This window comes from Aspergillus brunneoviolaceus (genome assembly GCF_003184695.1).
Source record: "Aspergillus brunneoviolaceus CBS 621.78 unplaced genomic scaffold BO95scaffold_28, whole genome shotgun sequence".
Lineage (NCBI taxonomy): Eukaryota > Fungi > Ascomycota > Eurotiomycetes > Eurotiales > Aspergillaceae > Aspergillus > Aspergillus brunneoviolaceus.
In genome coordinates this window covers 385,655-401,273 of record NW_020290758.1, presented here as the reverse complement: position 1 = coordinate 401,273, position 15,619 = coordinate 385,655, and the positions used below count along the sequence as shown (strand labels likewise).

General features: G+C 50.3%; 7 protein-coding genes across 7 annotated transcripts; 3 read left to right on the top strand and 4 right to left on the bottom strand.

Moving 5' to 3' along the window:
• Positions 1–115: 115 nt before the first annotated feature.
• On the bottom strand, positions 116–868 carry BO95DRAFT_452650 (CFEM domain-containing protein; the record flags this gene model as incomplete). The annotated part of the gene is made up of 4 exons (XM_025588162.1): positions 116–456; positions 559–568; positions 593–691; positions 782–868. 4 exons carry the CDS (start codon positions 866–868, stop codon positions 116–118), a joined length of 537 nt encoding a protein of 178 aa, XP_025442988.1.
• A 1,556-nt stretch (positions 869–2,424) lies between these two features.
• Positions 2,425–4,695, top strand: BO95DRAFT_494871 (putative MFS transporter; the record flags this gene model as incomplete). The annotated part of the gene is made up of 8 exons (XM_025590800.1): positions 2,425–2,467; positions 2,526–2,659; positions 2,728–2,963; positions 2,988–3,117; positions 3,187–3,711; positions 3,776–4,184; positions 4,239–4,406; positions 4,470–4,695. The coding sequence occupies 8 exons, from the start codon at positions 2,425–2,427 to the stop codon at positions 4,538–4,540; spliced, it is 1,716 nt and encodes a 571-aa protein (XP_025442987.1). The 3' UTR covers positions 4,541–4,695.
• Positions 4,696–4,764: 69 nt separating this feature from the next.
• On the bottom strand, positions 4,765–6,128 carry BO95DRAFT_442170 (uncharacterized protein). The gene has a single exon (XM_025586361.1). It carries the CDS (start codon positions 5,731–5,733, stop codon positions 4,966–4,968), a length of 768 nt encoding a protein of 255 aa, XP_025442986.1. The 5' UTR covers positions 5,734–6,128; the 3' UTR covers positions 4,765–4,965.
• A 756-nt stretch (positions 6,129–6,884) lies between these two features.
• On the top strand, positions 6,885–9,756 carry BO95DRAFT_361464 (uncharacterized protein; the record flags this gene model as incomplete). The annotated part of the gene is made up of 3 exons (XM_025582524.1): positions 6,885–7,380; positions 7,448–8,746; positions 8,804–9,756. The coding sequence occupies 3 exons, from the start codon at positions 6,885–6,887 to the stop codon at positions 9,754–9,756; spliced, it is 2,748 nt and encodes a 915-aa protein (XP_025442985.1).
• Positions 9,757–10,247: 491 nt separating this feature from the next.
• ptyA (putative tyrosine/serine protein phosphatase) lies at positions 10,248–12,036 on the top strand. Its single transcript, XM_025580356.1, has 5 exons — positions 10,248–10,505; positions 10,558–10,594; positions 10,731–10,810; positions 10,905–11,168; positions 11,388–12,036. Exons 1-5 carry the CDS (start codon positions 10,387–10,389, stop codon positions 11,944–11,946), a joined length of 1,059 nt encoding a protein of 352 aa, XP_025442984.1. The 5' UTR covers positions 10,248–10,386; the 3' UTR covers positions 11,947–12,036.
• Positions 12,037–12,340: 304 nt separating this feature from the next.
• On the bottom strand, positions 12,341–13,951 carry BO95DRAFT_442165 (Frag1/DRAM/Sfk1 family protein). The gene is made up of 5 exons (XM_025586360.1): positions 13,514–13,951; positions 13,363–13,444; positions 12,985–13,254; positions 12,654–12,859; positions 12,341–12,585 (listed from the first exon to the last, which is right to left on the bottom strand). The coding sequence occupies exons 1-5, from the start codon at positions 13,566–13,568 to the stop codon at positions 12,359–12,361; spliced, it is 840 nt and encodes a 279-aa protein (XP_025442983.1). The 5' UTR covers positions 13,569–13,951; the 3' UTR covers positions 12,341–12,358.
• A 659-nt stretch (positions 13,952–14,610) lies between these two features.
• BO95DRAFT_431264 (uncharacterized protein) lies at positions 14,611–15,567 on the bottom strand (the record flags this gene model as incomplete). The annotated part of the gene is made up of 1 exon (XM_025585000.1): positions 14,611–15,567. The coding sequence occupies one exon, from the start codon at positions 15,565–15,567 to the stop codon at positions 14,611–14,613; it is 957 nt and encodes a 318-aa protein (XP_025442982.1).
• Between the last annotated feature and the right edge of the window lie 52 nt (positions 15,568–15,619).

The following is a 15,619-nucleotide window of genomic DNA, read 5'->3' as shown; positions in this document are numbered from 1 at the left end:
GAGACTAGGACTTGAAGCAGATATCACATCGAGAAGATGGCGGCGGGGGACCATGACAAAGTCATCCCGCCAAGCCTTCATCCGAAATTGTTATGTCAATGTACGTACATTATCCCTAGGCAAGAAATGCAACGAGAGCCATGCCGACGGCTGCAAAGTTACTAGCGTCAGCATACGGCGAGAGCGGGACACCGCCACCCGTGGCAGTAGGGCTACTTCCAGTGTTTGTCTTGACGGAGGTCACTGGCTGGGTGTTTCCTGATGTAGACTGGGTCTTCGTGCCTGTGAGGGTGGTAGTGGCAGAAGCAGTGCTGTTACCGGAGGAATTGACGGGAGAAGTGGTGGTAGAGGCGCTGGTGGCATTAGTCGAAGTGACCGAGTTGGCACAGCTCGCACTGCTAGGCAGATCTGTCACACCAGCACCACTGCAAAGCTGTACTGCGAACCCGAGAGCAGCTGGGGGGTTTCAAGGTTTGTTAGCGAGTGATTTATCATCCGGTGTGATATTCCGAGAGTATGTGAATCCCACGTATCAGACGGGAAAGAAGTGCAATGTACCTTTTTCGTCCTGAGGTGATCAGGATTTGGCAACGCAGCAGGACATATCGCTGATGAAAGACTTGGTGCCGCAGATACAGCCAACGTCAATAGACTGACAGGTCTTGGGGATAGCGCCAGTAGCACACTCTCTCTTGACTCGGTACATAACGTTAGTGGGCGGTTAAACAGCGGCCAATATGAAACCGAATGTCACGACGGCTCTGAACGATCTTGCACTTACAGCACACACTGGGAGACTGTCCATGCCTTGAGCCACGACCGAGGTAAGGCCGGCGAGGAATGTGATAGGTATGTAGTAGAGCCTCATTTCTGAATCGCAAGTGCGTAATGCTGACGACGCGGGGATTAGCTTCCAGAAGGGATATCAGAAGAAGGTCGCAGGCCGAAGAGATAAAGGATTGATTGAGGAGAAGAAAGGGGATGAAGAGGGAGCCAGGATTCCAGTAACACCAGAAGAAGCGAAGGAAGAAAAGCTACGGAGGGCCGCGGGCGCTCATGCTCCTTACTTCTGAAACCTGTGAATAACTAGGCTTTGTAATATTGCTAATAAGTAACCACAAATTTCAGGACAGAGTTTAATTATATCACTGTTATACTACTGCTATTCTCTCTACACCAGATTTGTTACACTAATTAACATTATCATCACAAGAGGAGAAAATGACTTGACAATGTGCCTTTGGACACCACATTGAAAGCCGTTTTCTATACGATTTCAAGTGTAAGCAGTAAGCCCATCTGTAGCAGGGACTCTGTCATATTCAAGGCTGAACATCTATAAGCAGTGCTTGACAACTGTATCCATGGAAGTTGCTCTGGTATGCATAAATAACTAACCATTATTTCTACTAATACTAACTAATAAGTTAGCAACTAATACTAATACTAAGTTAATACTAGTGCTAGTAGTACTACAACTACCACCACTACCCCATCTTATATACGGAGCTTTTTGACTGAGTACTGTATTGGCAATATACACTTGCAGTAGAGTATAGTGAATAGGGGAGGTAGTACGCACCAGTCACCTTGGTTGGACAAAGTGTATGCCTGGTTCCACTCAGCCCGCGCTAATCTTTAGAGCTCCAATCTTAAAAATTTCCCCCACACCTCCGCGTTCCCCGTGTGTCCCGCAGTCGAGTTACATTAGTACAGTACTGTACATACATACAGCTAGTGAGGGACCAACCACTTACTGGAAAGCAAGGGGTTTATAGGAGCGCAGGAGGTTTCCCCAAGAGAAACCAATTGCTGTAGATGGTTCTTACCAGCAACACACGCCTATCTGACCTTGAGACCGGAATATTATGCGGAGTGTACTTACTGTAATTGGTGTACTCAACTGTACATTATAATGATACTACATTCCATGAGATCAGACCAAATGCATGTGAAGTTAGCAAAAGATTAAACTTCCTATGATTGACACCGGGGCATAGCTGCGGTAGAAGAATGTTGGGAACTGCAATGGCATTTTTGTCACCAGCAAACAGCAATATTACAAACTGTGGAACTGTCACTGGCCCTCTTTCTGTTCTTCGGCTGAATCAGTTTCCCACCATCTCACAGACCATTGATTCCAGCTACTGCTGACCCGTTAACCAGTGGATCCCTGGCAAGGCTCATGGTGTTCAAGGTTTCTTTCTCTCATGCCTCGTCCCTTTTAGAGACAAAATGACGAGTGACAGTACACGGAGATACCATTTCTACACCTAAAGACTTATATTTACTTGTCACCATCCCACGTCCCACCTTGACAGAGTCGACAACCATATTTTAGGCTGCTAGTCACTGCATATCTCTCTCTGGGAATATCCCTCTGGCTTCAGAAACCATTGAACAGGTCAACTCTTTTCAGTCACAATGGGACTAGGAGTGTCAGATACAACGGATGTGCATGTGCCAGGTAGGAAACTGTGCTTGTTGCCTTAATGACATAGATGAGACTGAAGGACTTCGAGCAGGAACATCAGACATCTTTCAAACGCAGTGCTCCTATGATGGTCAACTACCTGATCCTAGACTGAAGTATGACCGCACATCTTCGATACCAATACTTCTTGTTCCACAACCCAGCGATGATCCCAATGATCCATTGGTGCGTATAAGCAGAAAGAAGAAAAATTTCAAGATCGAGGTGGCATCGACTAATACAACATGGCATAGAATTGGCCACTGTGGAAGCGCGATTGCATTCTGTTCGCTCTCTGCTTTGTCTCCGTCCTGTGCGCAACAACAAGTTCACTAATGGCGGCCAATACTGTAACCATTGCCCTATACTTTGAAAAGAATTTTACATCGGTCGCCCTTCTTACAGGATACCATCTTTGCGGTGTGGGGGTTGCAGGGATCCTCATTGTGCCTACCGCACGCGTCTGGGGCAAGCGCCATCTGTTTCTATTGTGAAATATTCTAATGGCGGCGAGCTGTGCCTGGGCAGGGGCCAGTAAGCATAATCACCAGAGCCTTCTTTGGGCGCGGATCTTTCAAGGTGTTGCGCTGGCACCCTTCGAAGCTTTGGTCAATGCCTGTGTCGGGGACCTATTCCACGTTCATGTGAGTTTCTCCCCATTGTTGTTATGTCTGATAGATTTCGAGTCCGGCGCTCAGGAGATGAATTCTTAGGAGCGGGGCAAGAGGATGGCACTGTCCAACGTTGCCTTGTTCGGGGCTGCTTTCCTCACACCTGTCCTAGCTGGCAAAATCACCCATAGTCTGGGCTGGGAATGGACATTCTATCTGGTGTCGATTTTCACGGCGGCAGCACTTCCTCTTACCTTCTTTTGCGTCCCTGAAACTGCATTTCGGCGCCCGAGCGAGCTGGGCATGGAAACAGTCTATGTACATGGCCGCCGCTCGGAGACTGTTGAAAGCCCGCTACCACAAGTCGATCCTGCCGGCGATGATGCTATCCAAGTACGTCGCGAGGTAGGCGGACCAGTGCAACATGCACATTCTACCACAGGAAGACATAGAAGAAGTTCCACGTCCAAAGAAATACCTCGAGATGTTTCAGCTGAGACTGAGCCCCCCGCCAAGGTTCCCTATCTGCAGACTCTCAAACCCTTCAATGGCCGGAAAACCGACGAAAGCTTCTACAAGCTTCTTCTGCGTCCATTTTCCCTATTTTTCCACCCAGCCAGTCTCTGGGTAAGCCGTCACCTGCAAGAAACGAGATCATTTTAGCAGCTTCCTGACGTCCAAGATTTTATAGGCATGTCTGATCCAGGGCGTCATTATCGGATGGACTGTCTTCATTGGCGTGGTCCTGGCGGCCATCTTCCTCGGTCCTCCACTGTGGTTTAACGAAGTGCAGACGGGTTATCTCTACACTGGTGCATTCATTGGATCCATTCTGGGTCTGGTGATCTCGGGTCTATTGTCCGATTGGATGAACCAGATTGTGATCAAATTCAACCGAGGACGATACGAACCCGAGTTCCGGATTCTCCTGGTCATCTTCCAGCTGATATTCAGCGGGGCCGGGCTGTTTGGCTTCGGCCTCGTTGCTGAGGATATTGCAAGCTACGGCTGGCTCGTAGCGGACGCCTTTTTCGCGTTAGTCATCATCGGGATGGTGATGGGCGCGGTGTCCAGCGCCCTGTACATTGTGGATGCACATCGTGAGTGAAGCTATGTACCGGTGGTCTGAGCCAACTCATAACGAATAATAACAGGAAACATTGCCATTGAATCGTTCACCTGCATGTTGGTGTTCAAGAACCTGTTCAGTTTTGTGCTGACTTTTTTCGCCTACGATTGGCTATTAAAAAATGGGATCCGGCCAGCGTTCTTGGCGATTGGCAGCATTCAAATGGCTATTTGTGCTCTCAGTGTTTCTATGTGTAGGTTGCCTTGTTTGCTACCAATGATGTTGAGATCGAGCCGCTCTGCTGACTGGAAGGTAGATTTGTTCGGCAAGTGGAACCGCTTTTTCTTTCACCAACACGATATACTGAAGATCTTGCATCTGTGGTAATCTCATGAAACGGCACGACTTTCCTCGGGACGGACACGGTACAGGTCTTGTCATTCTCAACTCATAATAGCACATTAGGAGACAAATTGCCTCCAACAATTAGACCAGCAGGAAAAACCTGACACTCCGAAGACAGCGCCAGCGCCAGACGGAAAGAAAGCATGTAATTGCTCAATGTGCAGTCGATCACAACGCCCATCCATAAAAAGAATCCAAAATTGCAAATATGATAAGTCGGTCGTGAAAATCATAAATGTTGTTGGCATCTAGAATCAGGTGCTTCTTCCATGCGCCTTGGCTGAACAAAAATCAATAATTCGATGCAAAAACTGTGTCTGACGCGATGACCGCGATGGTCGCAACCTGTAGCACCAAATAAATCACCATCAGTTTGTTCTGCGCGTGCTCAGCCAGTTGGGAGCAAGCTAACGTACCAAAGCCAAATCCACCCCGGGAGTCACAATGACATCCAACACAGGCCTGTAGCCCACGCGCGAGGCTGGCATCAAGGCCAGCTTTTCGTTATGGCGGATACTTTCCCTCACTTCCGCGATCTTACGATCCCCATCAACGATGTCGAACAGTGCGAGGACATTCCCATGCCGCTGTACCTCTAGGGTCAGTACCCGTTCCTCAGGCTGTTTGCCGTCAACGGCGGCGACGTTATCAAAGGTGATGGTGAAGTTTCCCCCGCGCGTGGTCGAGCCAAAGGAGGCGGCCGAACGGCGACTTGCCCGACGCCGCGAACCCGTAGCCAGTGGAGAGTAGGTTTTATCCTTGAGGGACGAGCCCGGGAGCGTGACGGACCAATTGTTGCGGAAAGAGAGGCGTCGGTGCAGCTCAAACAGCGGAAGCCCCGAGGCATCGCGGAATTCGCGGCAAGGACGGTGCGAGAACTTGCGGCCGGTGGCGGTGAAGAGGGTGATTCCATCAAGGTCTTCGATCTTGTACGCCACGGCAGATTGGGCATCGCCTTGGGGGCGCACGACGAGAGTGGTCTTAGTATCGGTGATTTGATCTGCACGAATCGCAATGGGCCGGCCAGGGGCTTTTAGTACTCTACGTATTTGGAGGCTTGAGCTCGAAGATGAAGAAGAAGAGGAAGAGGAAGCCGAGGAGAGAAGGGAGAACAACGGGAGCAAGGCCTGTTGTTGATGTTGTTGTCGGCGGCGGTGAGAGAGAAACCAGAACATGGTGTGGAGCGGAGGAGGAGGAGGAGGATGGGGAAGAGAGAACTGGTAGCAGTAAAGCCCGGTGTGTTTTTTTTTGTTTGTTTGATCTTCGGTTATTACTACTACTAGTAAATATAGGAGGAGGAGGAAGAGGAAGAGGAAGAGGAAGAGGAAGAGGAAGCAACTGAAGGGAAGAAGAAGGCAGGAGGGGCTTAGCGAATGACTGCTCTGGGTGTAAGAGGGTGAGAATGCAAGTGTGCGGGGGGAGGGAGAGAGAGGGAGAGAGAGGATAAAAGATTAATCGACAATCCTAATGAGTGAGAGGGGGTGGATACGAGAAACAAGGTGAAATTTATAAAATTGCTTGGTCTAGCTAGATGGGGATTGGGGATAGTCTAGCAACAAACTAAAGAAAGAAGTGGCCTTGTCATTTACATTTACAACAAGGACAATAAGAATAACAGGGCTTGGAAAGAGCATGATGCCATGCCATTGCGGGCTGGGATGGCCTTAACTTGTCTAAATTAATCCCGCTATAGCCCCATCCCGAGGCTGAGCAGGGAGGAAGAAAGAGAGGTAGGTAGACTAGGAATGAAAATCAGATTTACCAAAAGAAGAGGAAAAGAGCAAGAAAATGAATTTTAACACCTCTAATTTCTTCTTTCTTCTTTTTGTTCTTTTTTATTTTTCTATTTTTTATTTTCTTCCTGCGCGCCCTGTCTGTCTTGCTTCAGAAATCAGGCACCAGGTGAATTACATCCACGTACTGGAGAGAACTTGTCAATTATAGTTAGTACCAAGTTAGTCGATCTGAGAAGTCAACTGGTAAGGCTGAAGGAGCTGCAGGAGGAAAGGAACTTGGGAAGAACTGACACATTCTCTCCGTGTCGGTAACTACCTTACATGCAAACGGACACTGTAGCTGTAAGCTGTAGCTGTAGCTGTCGCTGTCGCTGTCGCTGTAGGTGTGTAACACTCTTCATGATGACATCAGCTCCGGGAAAGCTGATGTCACTTTTTCTTCTCTCCTGGTCCTTCTAGTTACCCTCTTACCCTCTTACACTCTCTTCTCCATATCCACGGATGGGCCCGGCGCATACGTTCCATACTTTCCGAAGACTGATTGATGCTGGGTTACAGTCGATCCTCCATGATCATCGTCATTACCCATGATGTTCTTCCCCCTCCTTCCGAAAGAGCTTCCCTTCTTCTCTTACTCACACACTCTTCTTTTTTTCTTTTCTAAAACTTTATTCTTCTCTTCCCCTCTATCTTTCTCCCTCAAAACTCTCTCCCTCTCTCCCTCTTCCTTTTATTCCTGGCGATACTTCTCACCAAGTAATGTCTTGTTCGGCTTCCCCACGACGGTCGTTATCTTATCATGGCCACTGTTGAACGACCTACTTCTACCACTACCACCACGCTACCGCGTTCCCGCTCCGTGCGTCTGGCGGGTCAAGGTAAGATCGGCGCACCCGATCGCCCTGCTTAATGCTCCTCTTGCATCAGATTATCATGCCCCAGCATTTCGTAATAATAATAGTTATAACTATTGTGGTAATGAAACAACTAATTCCTTCCCAGCTGCCACGGCTGCCCTGTATGTGACCCATCCGGAGCGCAGACTATCGGTGCGTGAGCCTTCCACCGCTGAAACAGAACGCTTGAGTGAGTAACTCTGATCTTGCAAATTGATCGTATCTTCCTCACTAACACATACACCTCACTACCTTAGCCTTGAAAGCGACTGGTTCTCGCCCTGGCTTCAGCCATGCGTCAGCTGTCGCCGCCCTCGCCCATGCCAGAAAGGAAGCGGCCGCGATCCCGGTCGTTGAGCATCAGCGAACCTCGGATTCTCCGAGCCGGGAAGGTTATAAGGCAGCCGCCTATGTCTTTGGGAACCGTCGTTCACCCTCGACGCGCTCTCCCACTTCCTTTGATCTGAAGCAAGACCTGATCGCAGCAGATTCAACCGCTGGGCGTGTTTTAGATGATCGAGAGAAGGCCCTTCGTGCCGCCACCGGTGCGTTGAGCGGCAGCCGGAGGCGAGCCGACTCGGCACCTTTTGATGCCCCCCACCCAGGAATGAGTACCGATGAGGCCCTTGGAGATCTTGACAGCTCCATGGAGGCAAGCAGGATCCAACATATCGCTAACACGAATGCGCGTCTCTACACTGCATCCCCGCCGGTCTCTCCAGAGCGGGAGGAACACAAGCGGAGAAGTGTTATGCAAGCTGCTGCTCTGTCCATGGCCCGGGAGATGTATGCCGCGGTAGAGGCCAAGGAGCAAGGTCAGGTAGGCCATGCTCGAACGAGATCACAGCGTCCACCCACTGGCGCGGAGCCCATAGTTCTCCAACAGGCCTTCAGTCTGCAAGATGCCGCCGAAAAACGCGCGGCTGAAAAGCTCGCCAGCATGCAGGATGAGACAGCCATCTACCGGGAATATTATGGTCTTGAGCCTCAGCCCACTCGGTCCAGCTTGCAACCCCGCAGACGCCGAGCCTCAATTGACACGGATGTCTCCAGTGGGGATGCTGATCGAACATTGGAGATCCGGCACCAAATGTCCAGTCTTCGATCAAAGCTCAATGCCGTAGACGAAAGAAGGGAACAGGACCGTGCACTCTTGATGGAAGCGGCAAGGAAGAACGTCGATGCCACCATTCAAAACATGGAGATGAGGGTCTATGCGGAAACCGGTCGCGCACCCCCGTCCATGCAGAAGGAGATCGAAGAGGCTGCATTGGCACGTGCCATGCTAGAAAGGCAGGAGAGGCAGGAAGCAGACTCACAGTACCAAGGGGTTGATCGAGTGAATATCAGTTCCAAACGCTTTGTGGACATGTCCGATGTGGAAGCGCTGGCTCGATCTCGGCTACAGCCCACTTTCGACGAAATCACCGACCGAGCCGAGAATCAACGCGCAAGAGAGCTGGAGCAAAGACTGGACCAGGAAGAAGCCCAGCGTCGAGAAGCCATGTACCGCGAACGCGAAGCAGAGACCAAAGCTGAAGAGAAACGTCTACGAGGTAAGTATTTGTCTGAAAGGAGTGTCGCACCGCTACAAGGTCCCTAACTCGCTATAGATTCTTTGAGACTTGAGAACAGGTCTAAAGATGAAAAGAGCTGGCTATGGAAAAGAAAATCGAAGCGCTTCTCCGACCATGAGTCAGATATTGCTGCTAGCACTTCAGGAGGAGTGGTCGATGAAGCAGCCACTGAATCTGCACCACAAACAATCGCCAATGATGATGTCAATGCAAGTGCTGCTGGTGCGGTAGCCGAGCCCACTTCTAGCGAGCTTGTGACCAAACCAGAATCTAAGTTCAGGTCGTGGTTCAAAGGTCGCATGGGGCGCCGCACAAGCTCGAACCAGGCTGAAAGCCCCAGAGAGTCGAAGGAAGCCAAAGTAGGCACTGACGTGCCACAAACAGCAAATGTCGCAGGTCAAACAGGACTCGAAGAAACAGCTGGGCCATTGGGCGCAAGCAAGACCAAAGAAATTAAGGCTTCGAGCACATCCGAGCCACCGCAAACTACTGAAGGTGGTGAAGGAAGAGCATGGGACATTGCTCATCCAGAGGGTATATCTCCTGAGATGCCAGAGCTTCCTGCCACGGTTGAAGCACCCAAAGAAGGGGCTTTGGACGAGGAACCACAAAAAGCTGCGCTTCAGTCCCATCCCATGACGGCAATATCCATCGATGATGGCAGTGCAGAGCAACCTAGTCGTATCGATGAGGATGCAGTCCAACACGCTTCTAATGCCAAAGACGTGCCGGCTGATGAGACCAGTCGTAACCGATTGATGTCTGGCTTCAAGAAGATGGTCTCGAGGAGCTCAACCGAGGCGAAGACTGGTGGGGCTGTCAAGCATGACGTCGCCCGAAGAAGCTCGGAGGCAATCCCAAAGCATACTGTAGAGGGAGCAGACCGACAGGCAAGTGTGCCTGAACATGGCCAAGTTCTACCCTCATCGGTGGGGAATCGAACCAGCGATGGCACGGGCCGAGAATCGCGCTTTTCCGAGAAATTGTAGAATGAAGCTGGGTGCCTGCCGCTCTGGTGCCTGCCGCTCTGGTGCCTGCCGCTCTGTGGGCGTTTTGTCTGGTTCCGATACCTTAATCTGAGAGGACCACAACTCAATCTTGTAGTCAACGTCTATTAGTTAGTTCTGTCACTAATCCTGTTTTATGGTTCATGGTTCATGGTTCACGGTTAGTGTTTATGGGATTTTTTTTTTCTTTCTTTTTCGTCGTGTCCGGTTTCTTTAGGTTTTTATAAGGGGTTGGGGAGGCTGCTTTTCGTCTAAAGGGTACAAGGATCCTGGGTACAGTACAATAAATCTAATGCCGGATAAGCCCGGAGGACTATAAGTCGATAACTGATATTTTATAATTGTATGTAATGTAGTAGTTAGTGTTTGTGTCTAATGATCATAAAGAAGAGCGTGAGGCTGAGACTAGGCCTAAAGAGCAACTGGTCGGTTTCACATTCCCCCGATCCACTCCCGCTCCCATCCATCCATCTCTCCTTCACGTTTCCCCATCTCCTCATCCCCTGGCATGCTCGGCATGGTTGCATGCATTCTCGTATATGGTTTAGATTAGTCTCCACGGCCACAAACATATACTTCCGAATTCTGATTAACAATCTTCCCCTCTAAGCGATGGTCATAGCCCACCTCCGCCAGTCGAGTATTGACCTCGACTCGGCTGATCGACCATTTGACAATATCATCAACTTTCGGGATGTTGGCCGAACCGTCAACGAGGTGCTCGGTCGACGGTATGTACAGCACAACGACGCCTACAACGCATTGCTAACAACTCCTGCACAGGGTAATCAAAGAGGGTCTTCTCTTCCGAAGTGCCAGGGTACAGTACCTATCCCTGTCTATCATTCCAGATTTCACTCCCGCCAGAGTACTGTATGATCCAGCTACTCGATCCAAGGAGAACCACTCCAGACCACCTCAGTGGAACTAAAATCCTCTTTCTCCATGTAATCTAGTTAGACGAAGCCTCCGAGCGTGACAAGCGTCGTCTGACTGAAGAGTACCATATCTCCACCATTATTGACCTTCGATCCAGGTGGGTGTACAGTGCACGCGTAACTTCACCCCTCCCAGAAGGCGTCTGAGACACGGATACATGATGCCCAGGAACTAAAGCCCTTGGATCCCAGTACCGAACACCACATGGCCGCCACGAAACGCCTTTCTGAGTTGGAGATCGCCCGTGCTTCCTGCAATCAGTCTAGCGACCATGCCAATCCCACCACTGCAACTGCATCTCCCACGTCTCCTCCTCCCACGACCTCCTCCTCCTCCTCCAGCCCAGATGACATCCACCTCGTTGACCTCCCACATGTCCAACGTAGGCTGGTCAGTCTCACCGGCAGAGCTTTTGAGCGAGCTTTACTTTGGCGCCTTGATTGGTGGAACTTCCTGTAATTTGTCCCCCCCCCCCCTCTTCCCGCCATCTCTTCCCTCCTCTCTTCCTGGGTTTCCCTTTCCCTTCCCTCTTTTGAAGTCGGGGAACCTCTTGACAGGTCCTTGGCCCCCAATACCCACCACATAAACAAGAAAAGAAAGAACGAAAGAGGGGGGAACTCGCAGGCGGCAGCAAACCAGACGGAGTACAGACTAACCAGTCTTACCTATCCAAGAAAAGTCATTACGCTTGCAGCATCCGGCTACCGGGCCGACGCTGTCATTATCGTGGGTCAGCAGGTCATGTCTCCACGCGGCCTCATCGGGCTTGGCATCGATACCCTCGATAGTAGCTTCAGCGAGATGAGAGAGATTTTCGAATTGCTTGCCGGTAGCGAGACACAGGCTAGCTCGGAACTCAGCACAGCCCATAGTAGCACGGATCCTTCGTCTGCCGCCTCACCCTACCCTGTTCTCGTCCACTGCACTCAGGGTAAAGACCGCACGGGGTTGATCATTCTTCTCCTTCTGCTTCTGACGGGTGCTGTAACCCCAGAAGCCATCCGGGCCGACTATGTTCTCTCCGAGGGAGAGTTGGTCGTCGAGGTGGAGGAGCGGATGAAAGAGATCCGCATGCTAGGGCTGTCAGAGGACTATACCAAATGTCCCGATGGGTTTACTGCACAGATCTGTGCGCATCTAGAGACTAAGTATGGGGGCGTGGAGGGATATCTGAAACAGGTGGGCGTGGACCAACTAGACCTGGAGCGAGTCAGGAAAAGTTTACTCGCATGATACATCTTAGGCTAGGTTCAGCATGATAGAATAAAAACCCTATGGGTAGAATCTAGACGACTCTCTACAAAACCACAATTGGGAAGCAACTAAGTACAACAATTGAAGCATGGCATATACGCAATGATAGTCTGATATCATGTAAAAACTGGTAAGTCATCATGCATTCCAAATACAAGAATTAGGCAGAAATGACATCCAAGATGATCACACCAGACTCAAGAAGACAGAACAGTCAGGGTCAAGAGATATGCCAAAAAGAAAAAAAAAACTCCATCTGCTCAAAACCAATTCACAGGGTATCATGACATTATGCTCTCGTCTCACATGTGTGAATATATATATATATATATATGTGTGTGTGCACTGAAGGTTATCGAACTCTCCAAGGTGGAAGAAATTGAACGATTATCTAATAAATCCGTTGACCGCGATAGTAGTTGGCATTGGGTCCGGCCGAGTCGGTGGTGACGGGTACTTCTTCAGTCCCTTCGTCGCTGCTGTTGCTGACATGGGCGTGTCCGTTCCGGCCCATCTCGATGCGCTTCTCGCCCTGCGGCACGTGTTTTCGGGTGCGAACCGAGGGCAACAAGTCAACCACAAAGGACAGGACATAGAACGTAAAAATCAAAGCGATCACTGTAGTTCAGGTACCGTCTGTCAGTTATCCCGTTCAATTTCAGCACGATCACTACCATATGACCTACCCCATTCTAAGACCGCAGCGGCATTGCGATAATGTCCGCCCTTATTTCCCAAGACGCCGAACGCAATGGCCAGCGCAATCTCGATAATGACGAAGGAGAGCTTGATGATGAAACTGGCCAGGAGGACACGATGCTGGGAGCGGTAGAAAATCCCTAGCCGCCAGTATTCGCAGCAGATGAGGATTGCGCTGATGAGGTAGCCCACCCTGGCAAATGGTAAGGCGAAATGCGTTAGCAACTCCTGGCTTCTTTCCAATGCGCGCTTCTTTCACCGGCCGTGTTCCAACAGTGCTATGTGCTGCGGTTTGCTGGTACGTTGAATAGGACTTACAAGAACATCACCAGAAACCCGTCATGCATATGCGGATGCCGCAACGTATCGAAGATTGATAGCAGAATCAAACCCAGTGCACCGGCGATCGAGAAGCAGATGGAGGCGATCGCACAGCTTTTATCAAACAGACCCTTGTTGGGTACCAGCTGCCCTGCGTGACGAAGCCATCGTTCGGAGAGAAAGGAGAGGTCGAGAAAGGCGACAGTCACGCAGCTCCCTGCAATGAAAAGGGGCTTGAGGCCCTGAGCACCAATGTCGGAGATATATCTATAAATGTCCAGAGATAGTCCCGTTAGTTCGTGAACTGGGGGCTGAAAACTGGAGATCGATGCTCGTGTGGTTTGTCTTGACGACAGTCACAGGGTATAGACTCACGCGATTGTTTGGCCGGTTTCCATACTGGCGTATATAGGGCTACCTTCTCGAGCCCAGGTTGCCAACATGGCAATTAGCATGGCTGGATCAAGCAACCAAATGGTTAGCGATCGTGCCTGAATATTGCGGTGGGATAAGATGAGCTACGTACCAACCCAGGTGCATGCTGAAATGACTGGAAAGACCCAAAATGAGATGATCCACATGGTCAGGTATGTATCAAATCCTTGCGCCGCGATCGATGCGCCGTAAGAAGCCTTGTACGAGACTGTTGTCCGTTCGTTTTCCCGTTTTCTACGAGGAATAATGACTTGAGGCCGTTTTAATGATGTGATGAGTAGTACAGTACTGGAATTAGTACAGTACGTACACCTTGGGAGCGTTCAAGCAATCGGCTGGAACGGAAGGGGCGGAAGTGGCTTAAGCCTGCCGATGCAGTACCAAGCTTTGAACCTGGGAGCAGGCCTTGGATGGGATTAATTAGATTGGTGTAGGGGATTTTGGAACGAACAAACACAAGACGACGAAGATGATAGGGAAAGAGGGAAAGAGGAGAGGAGGGTAGGGAAAGGAGGTGATTATCAATAATCAATTGCTCAGGCAGGAAACAGATCCATGACGACGATGAGAAGGAAGAGAGACCCACCGAGCAGCATTACTCGTACTAGCTAAGGTTCCTTAGTCGGCTAGTAGTCAAACATCTCACTCAGCATTATCATCATCATCTTCTTCTTCATCATCATCATCACTCCGCAGGCTTCGTCGACGTCATCGTCGCAATTTTCCTCTTCCCCCTCCGGCAAATCTTTCCATGTTCAAGCTTAGCTCAAGCTTAGCAAATCTCTTCATCTCCGATTTGTTTATACTCGAGAGGCCTCCTTTTTTTTCTTTCTTTTCTCTATCCCCTTCCCTTTTCTTTCTTAGGTCAGGTGATTATATCCGAAGGCAGCCCGCTCAGTTACTATACTTACGCTCAAATAATACATGTATATATATATTCATATCCATTCTCATATGCTGACTCTAAACCCACTTCCTAGGCTAGTCGTGAACCAGTTACGTTGGTACTTCTTCCTTGTTTGATCCACACCGCCAAAGAAGTTACCACGTATCCACGTACCTGCTAGGATCTTCGCATCGCACGGTGACAATGACAATTGCTTTTGAGTCGGATAGCTAAAGGACACTCTAATCTAAACAAGTCTCCAGGACACGCCTCATAGGTTACAGGCACAAGCTTACGGAGCTTTAGGGACGACTGCCGCGATGATAACTTCCTCTCCCAACTGGCACCCGCGTTGGCATGCCAAGCGGCACTCGCCGCTCCAACACGTCTACTATGTGCACTTCATCGCTACTGTCCTCCAACCCACTGCTTCGATTTGCTCCATCCTCTCGGGGGTATTGCTCCGTCATTCTCCCCGGCCACCCTTGATTCATAGTCGCACTCCGTGCGCTGTTAGGACGATCTTCAAAAATATTCCGATAGCTAGATATTGATGTCTTTCCTGAATGGCTGACCGAGTCGCGTCGAGGATCTAGCGGGTACGACGGAGATTCTATAGGATGAAGGGGCCGATGGGAGGATACCCATTGGGTATCGTCGTGGAGAGTACGCGTGAAGGCCGGCCTCCGCATGGAGCCAGGATTGCGAACAAGAGGTACTGCTGGTAAACGCTCCAATAAGTAAGCTGGCCGAAGTGGAGATCGAGGGGGCGTGTGACTAGACTGAGAGCGAGAAGATGGCGATCGGGGTGAGGCTTCGGGGTTGTGAGAAGCACCCGAAGTGCGCGCCCAAAAGGCATAAGCACTGTTGTTTTCTGCAAGGGGAGACGGCACGCTGTGCTTTCTCGGGGAGGATGACACATAGGAACCACCACGAGGTGCTTCCCCTGCAACTCGCTGGCTGGAACTTTCAGGAGGCTTCAGGTATCGATTGTCAAACAACGTCCCTTTCCAAGCGTTGGCACGGGTATCTTGCTCGGTTCCGCTTCTCGACCCGGTCCGCATGCGTTCGATCGCCTCTAGCTCCCGTTTCGATAAACGCACGTTCTTCTGGCCCTGAACCTGCGCGTGTCGTATCCGGTCGAGAGCCTGATCTACCAGTCGCTCCTCCTTGTCCTTCATGGCCAACTGCACTGCATAAGCCACCGTGCTGTCCATGCTATCCTGTAGGTCATAGTCCATCTCATCGACAGCAGCCATTTCGTCTTCGTAGAACGCGTCATACTCTACCAATCGCCTCCGTCGAATCGAT

Coding starts and splice junctions, on each gene's coding strand:
- BO95DRAFT_442170 (XM_025586361.1), bottom strand. CDS start 5,733: ATGTTCTGGTTTCTCTCTCACCGCCGCCGACAACAACATCAACAACAG.
- ptyA (XM_025580356.1), top strand. CDS start 10,387: ATGGTCATAGCCCACCTCCGCCAGTCGAGTATTGACCTCGACTCGGCT. Junction 10,506..10,557: donor AACGAGGTGCTCGGTCGACG/GTATGTACAGCA, acceptor ACTCCTGCACAG/GGTAATCAAAGAGGGTCTTC. Junction 10,595..10,730: donor TTCTCTTCCGAAGTGCCAGG/GTACAGTACCTA, acceptor CATGTAATCTAG/TTAGACGAAGCCTCCGAGCG.
- BO95DRAFT_442165 (XM_025586360.1), bottom strand. CDS start 13,568: ATGTGGATCATCTCATTTTGGGTCTTTCCAGTCATTTCAGCATGCACC. Junction 12,860..12,984: donor GGGTTTCTGGTGATGTTCTT/GTAAGTCCTATT, acceptor ACCATTTGCCAG/GGTGGGCTACCTCATCAGCG. Junction 12,586..12,653: donor CGCTGCGGTCTTAGAATGGG/GTAGGTCATATG, acceptor CCTGAACTACAG/TGATCGCTTTGATTTTTACG.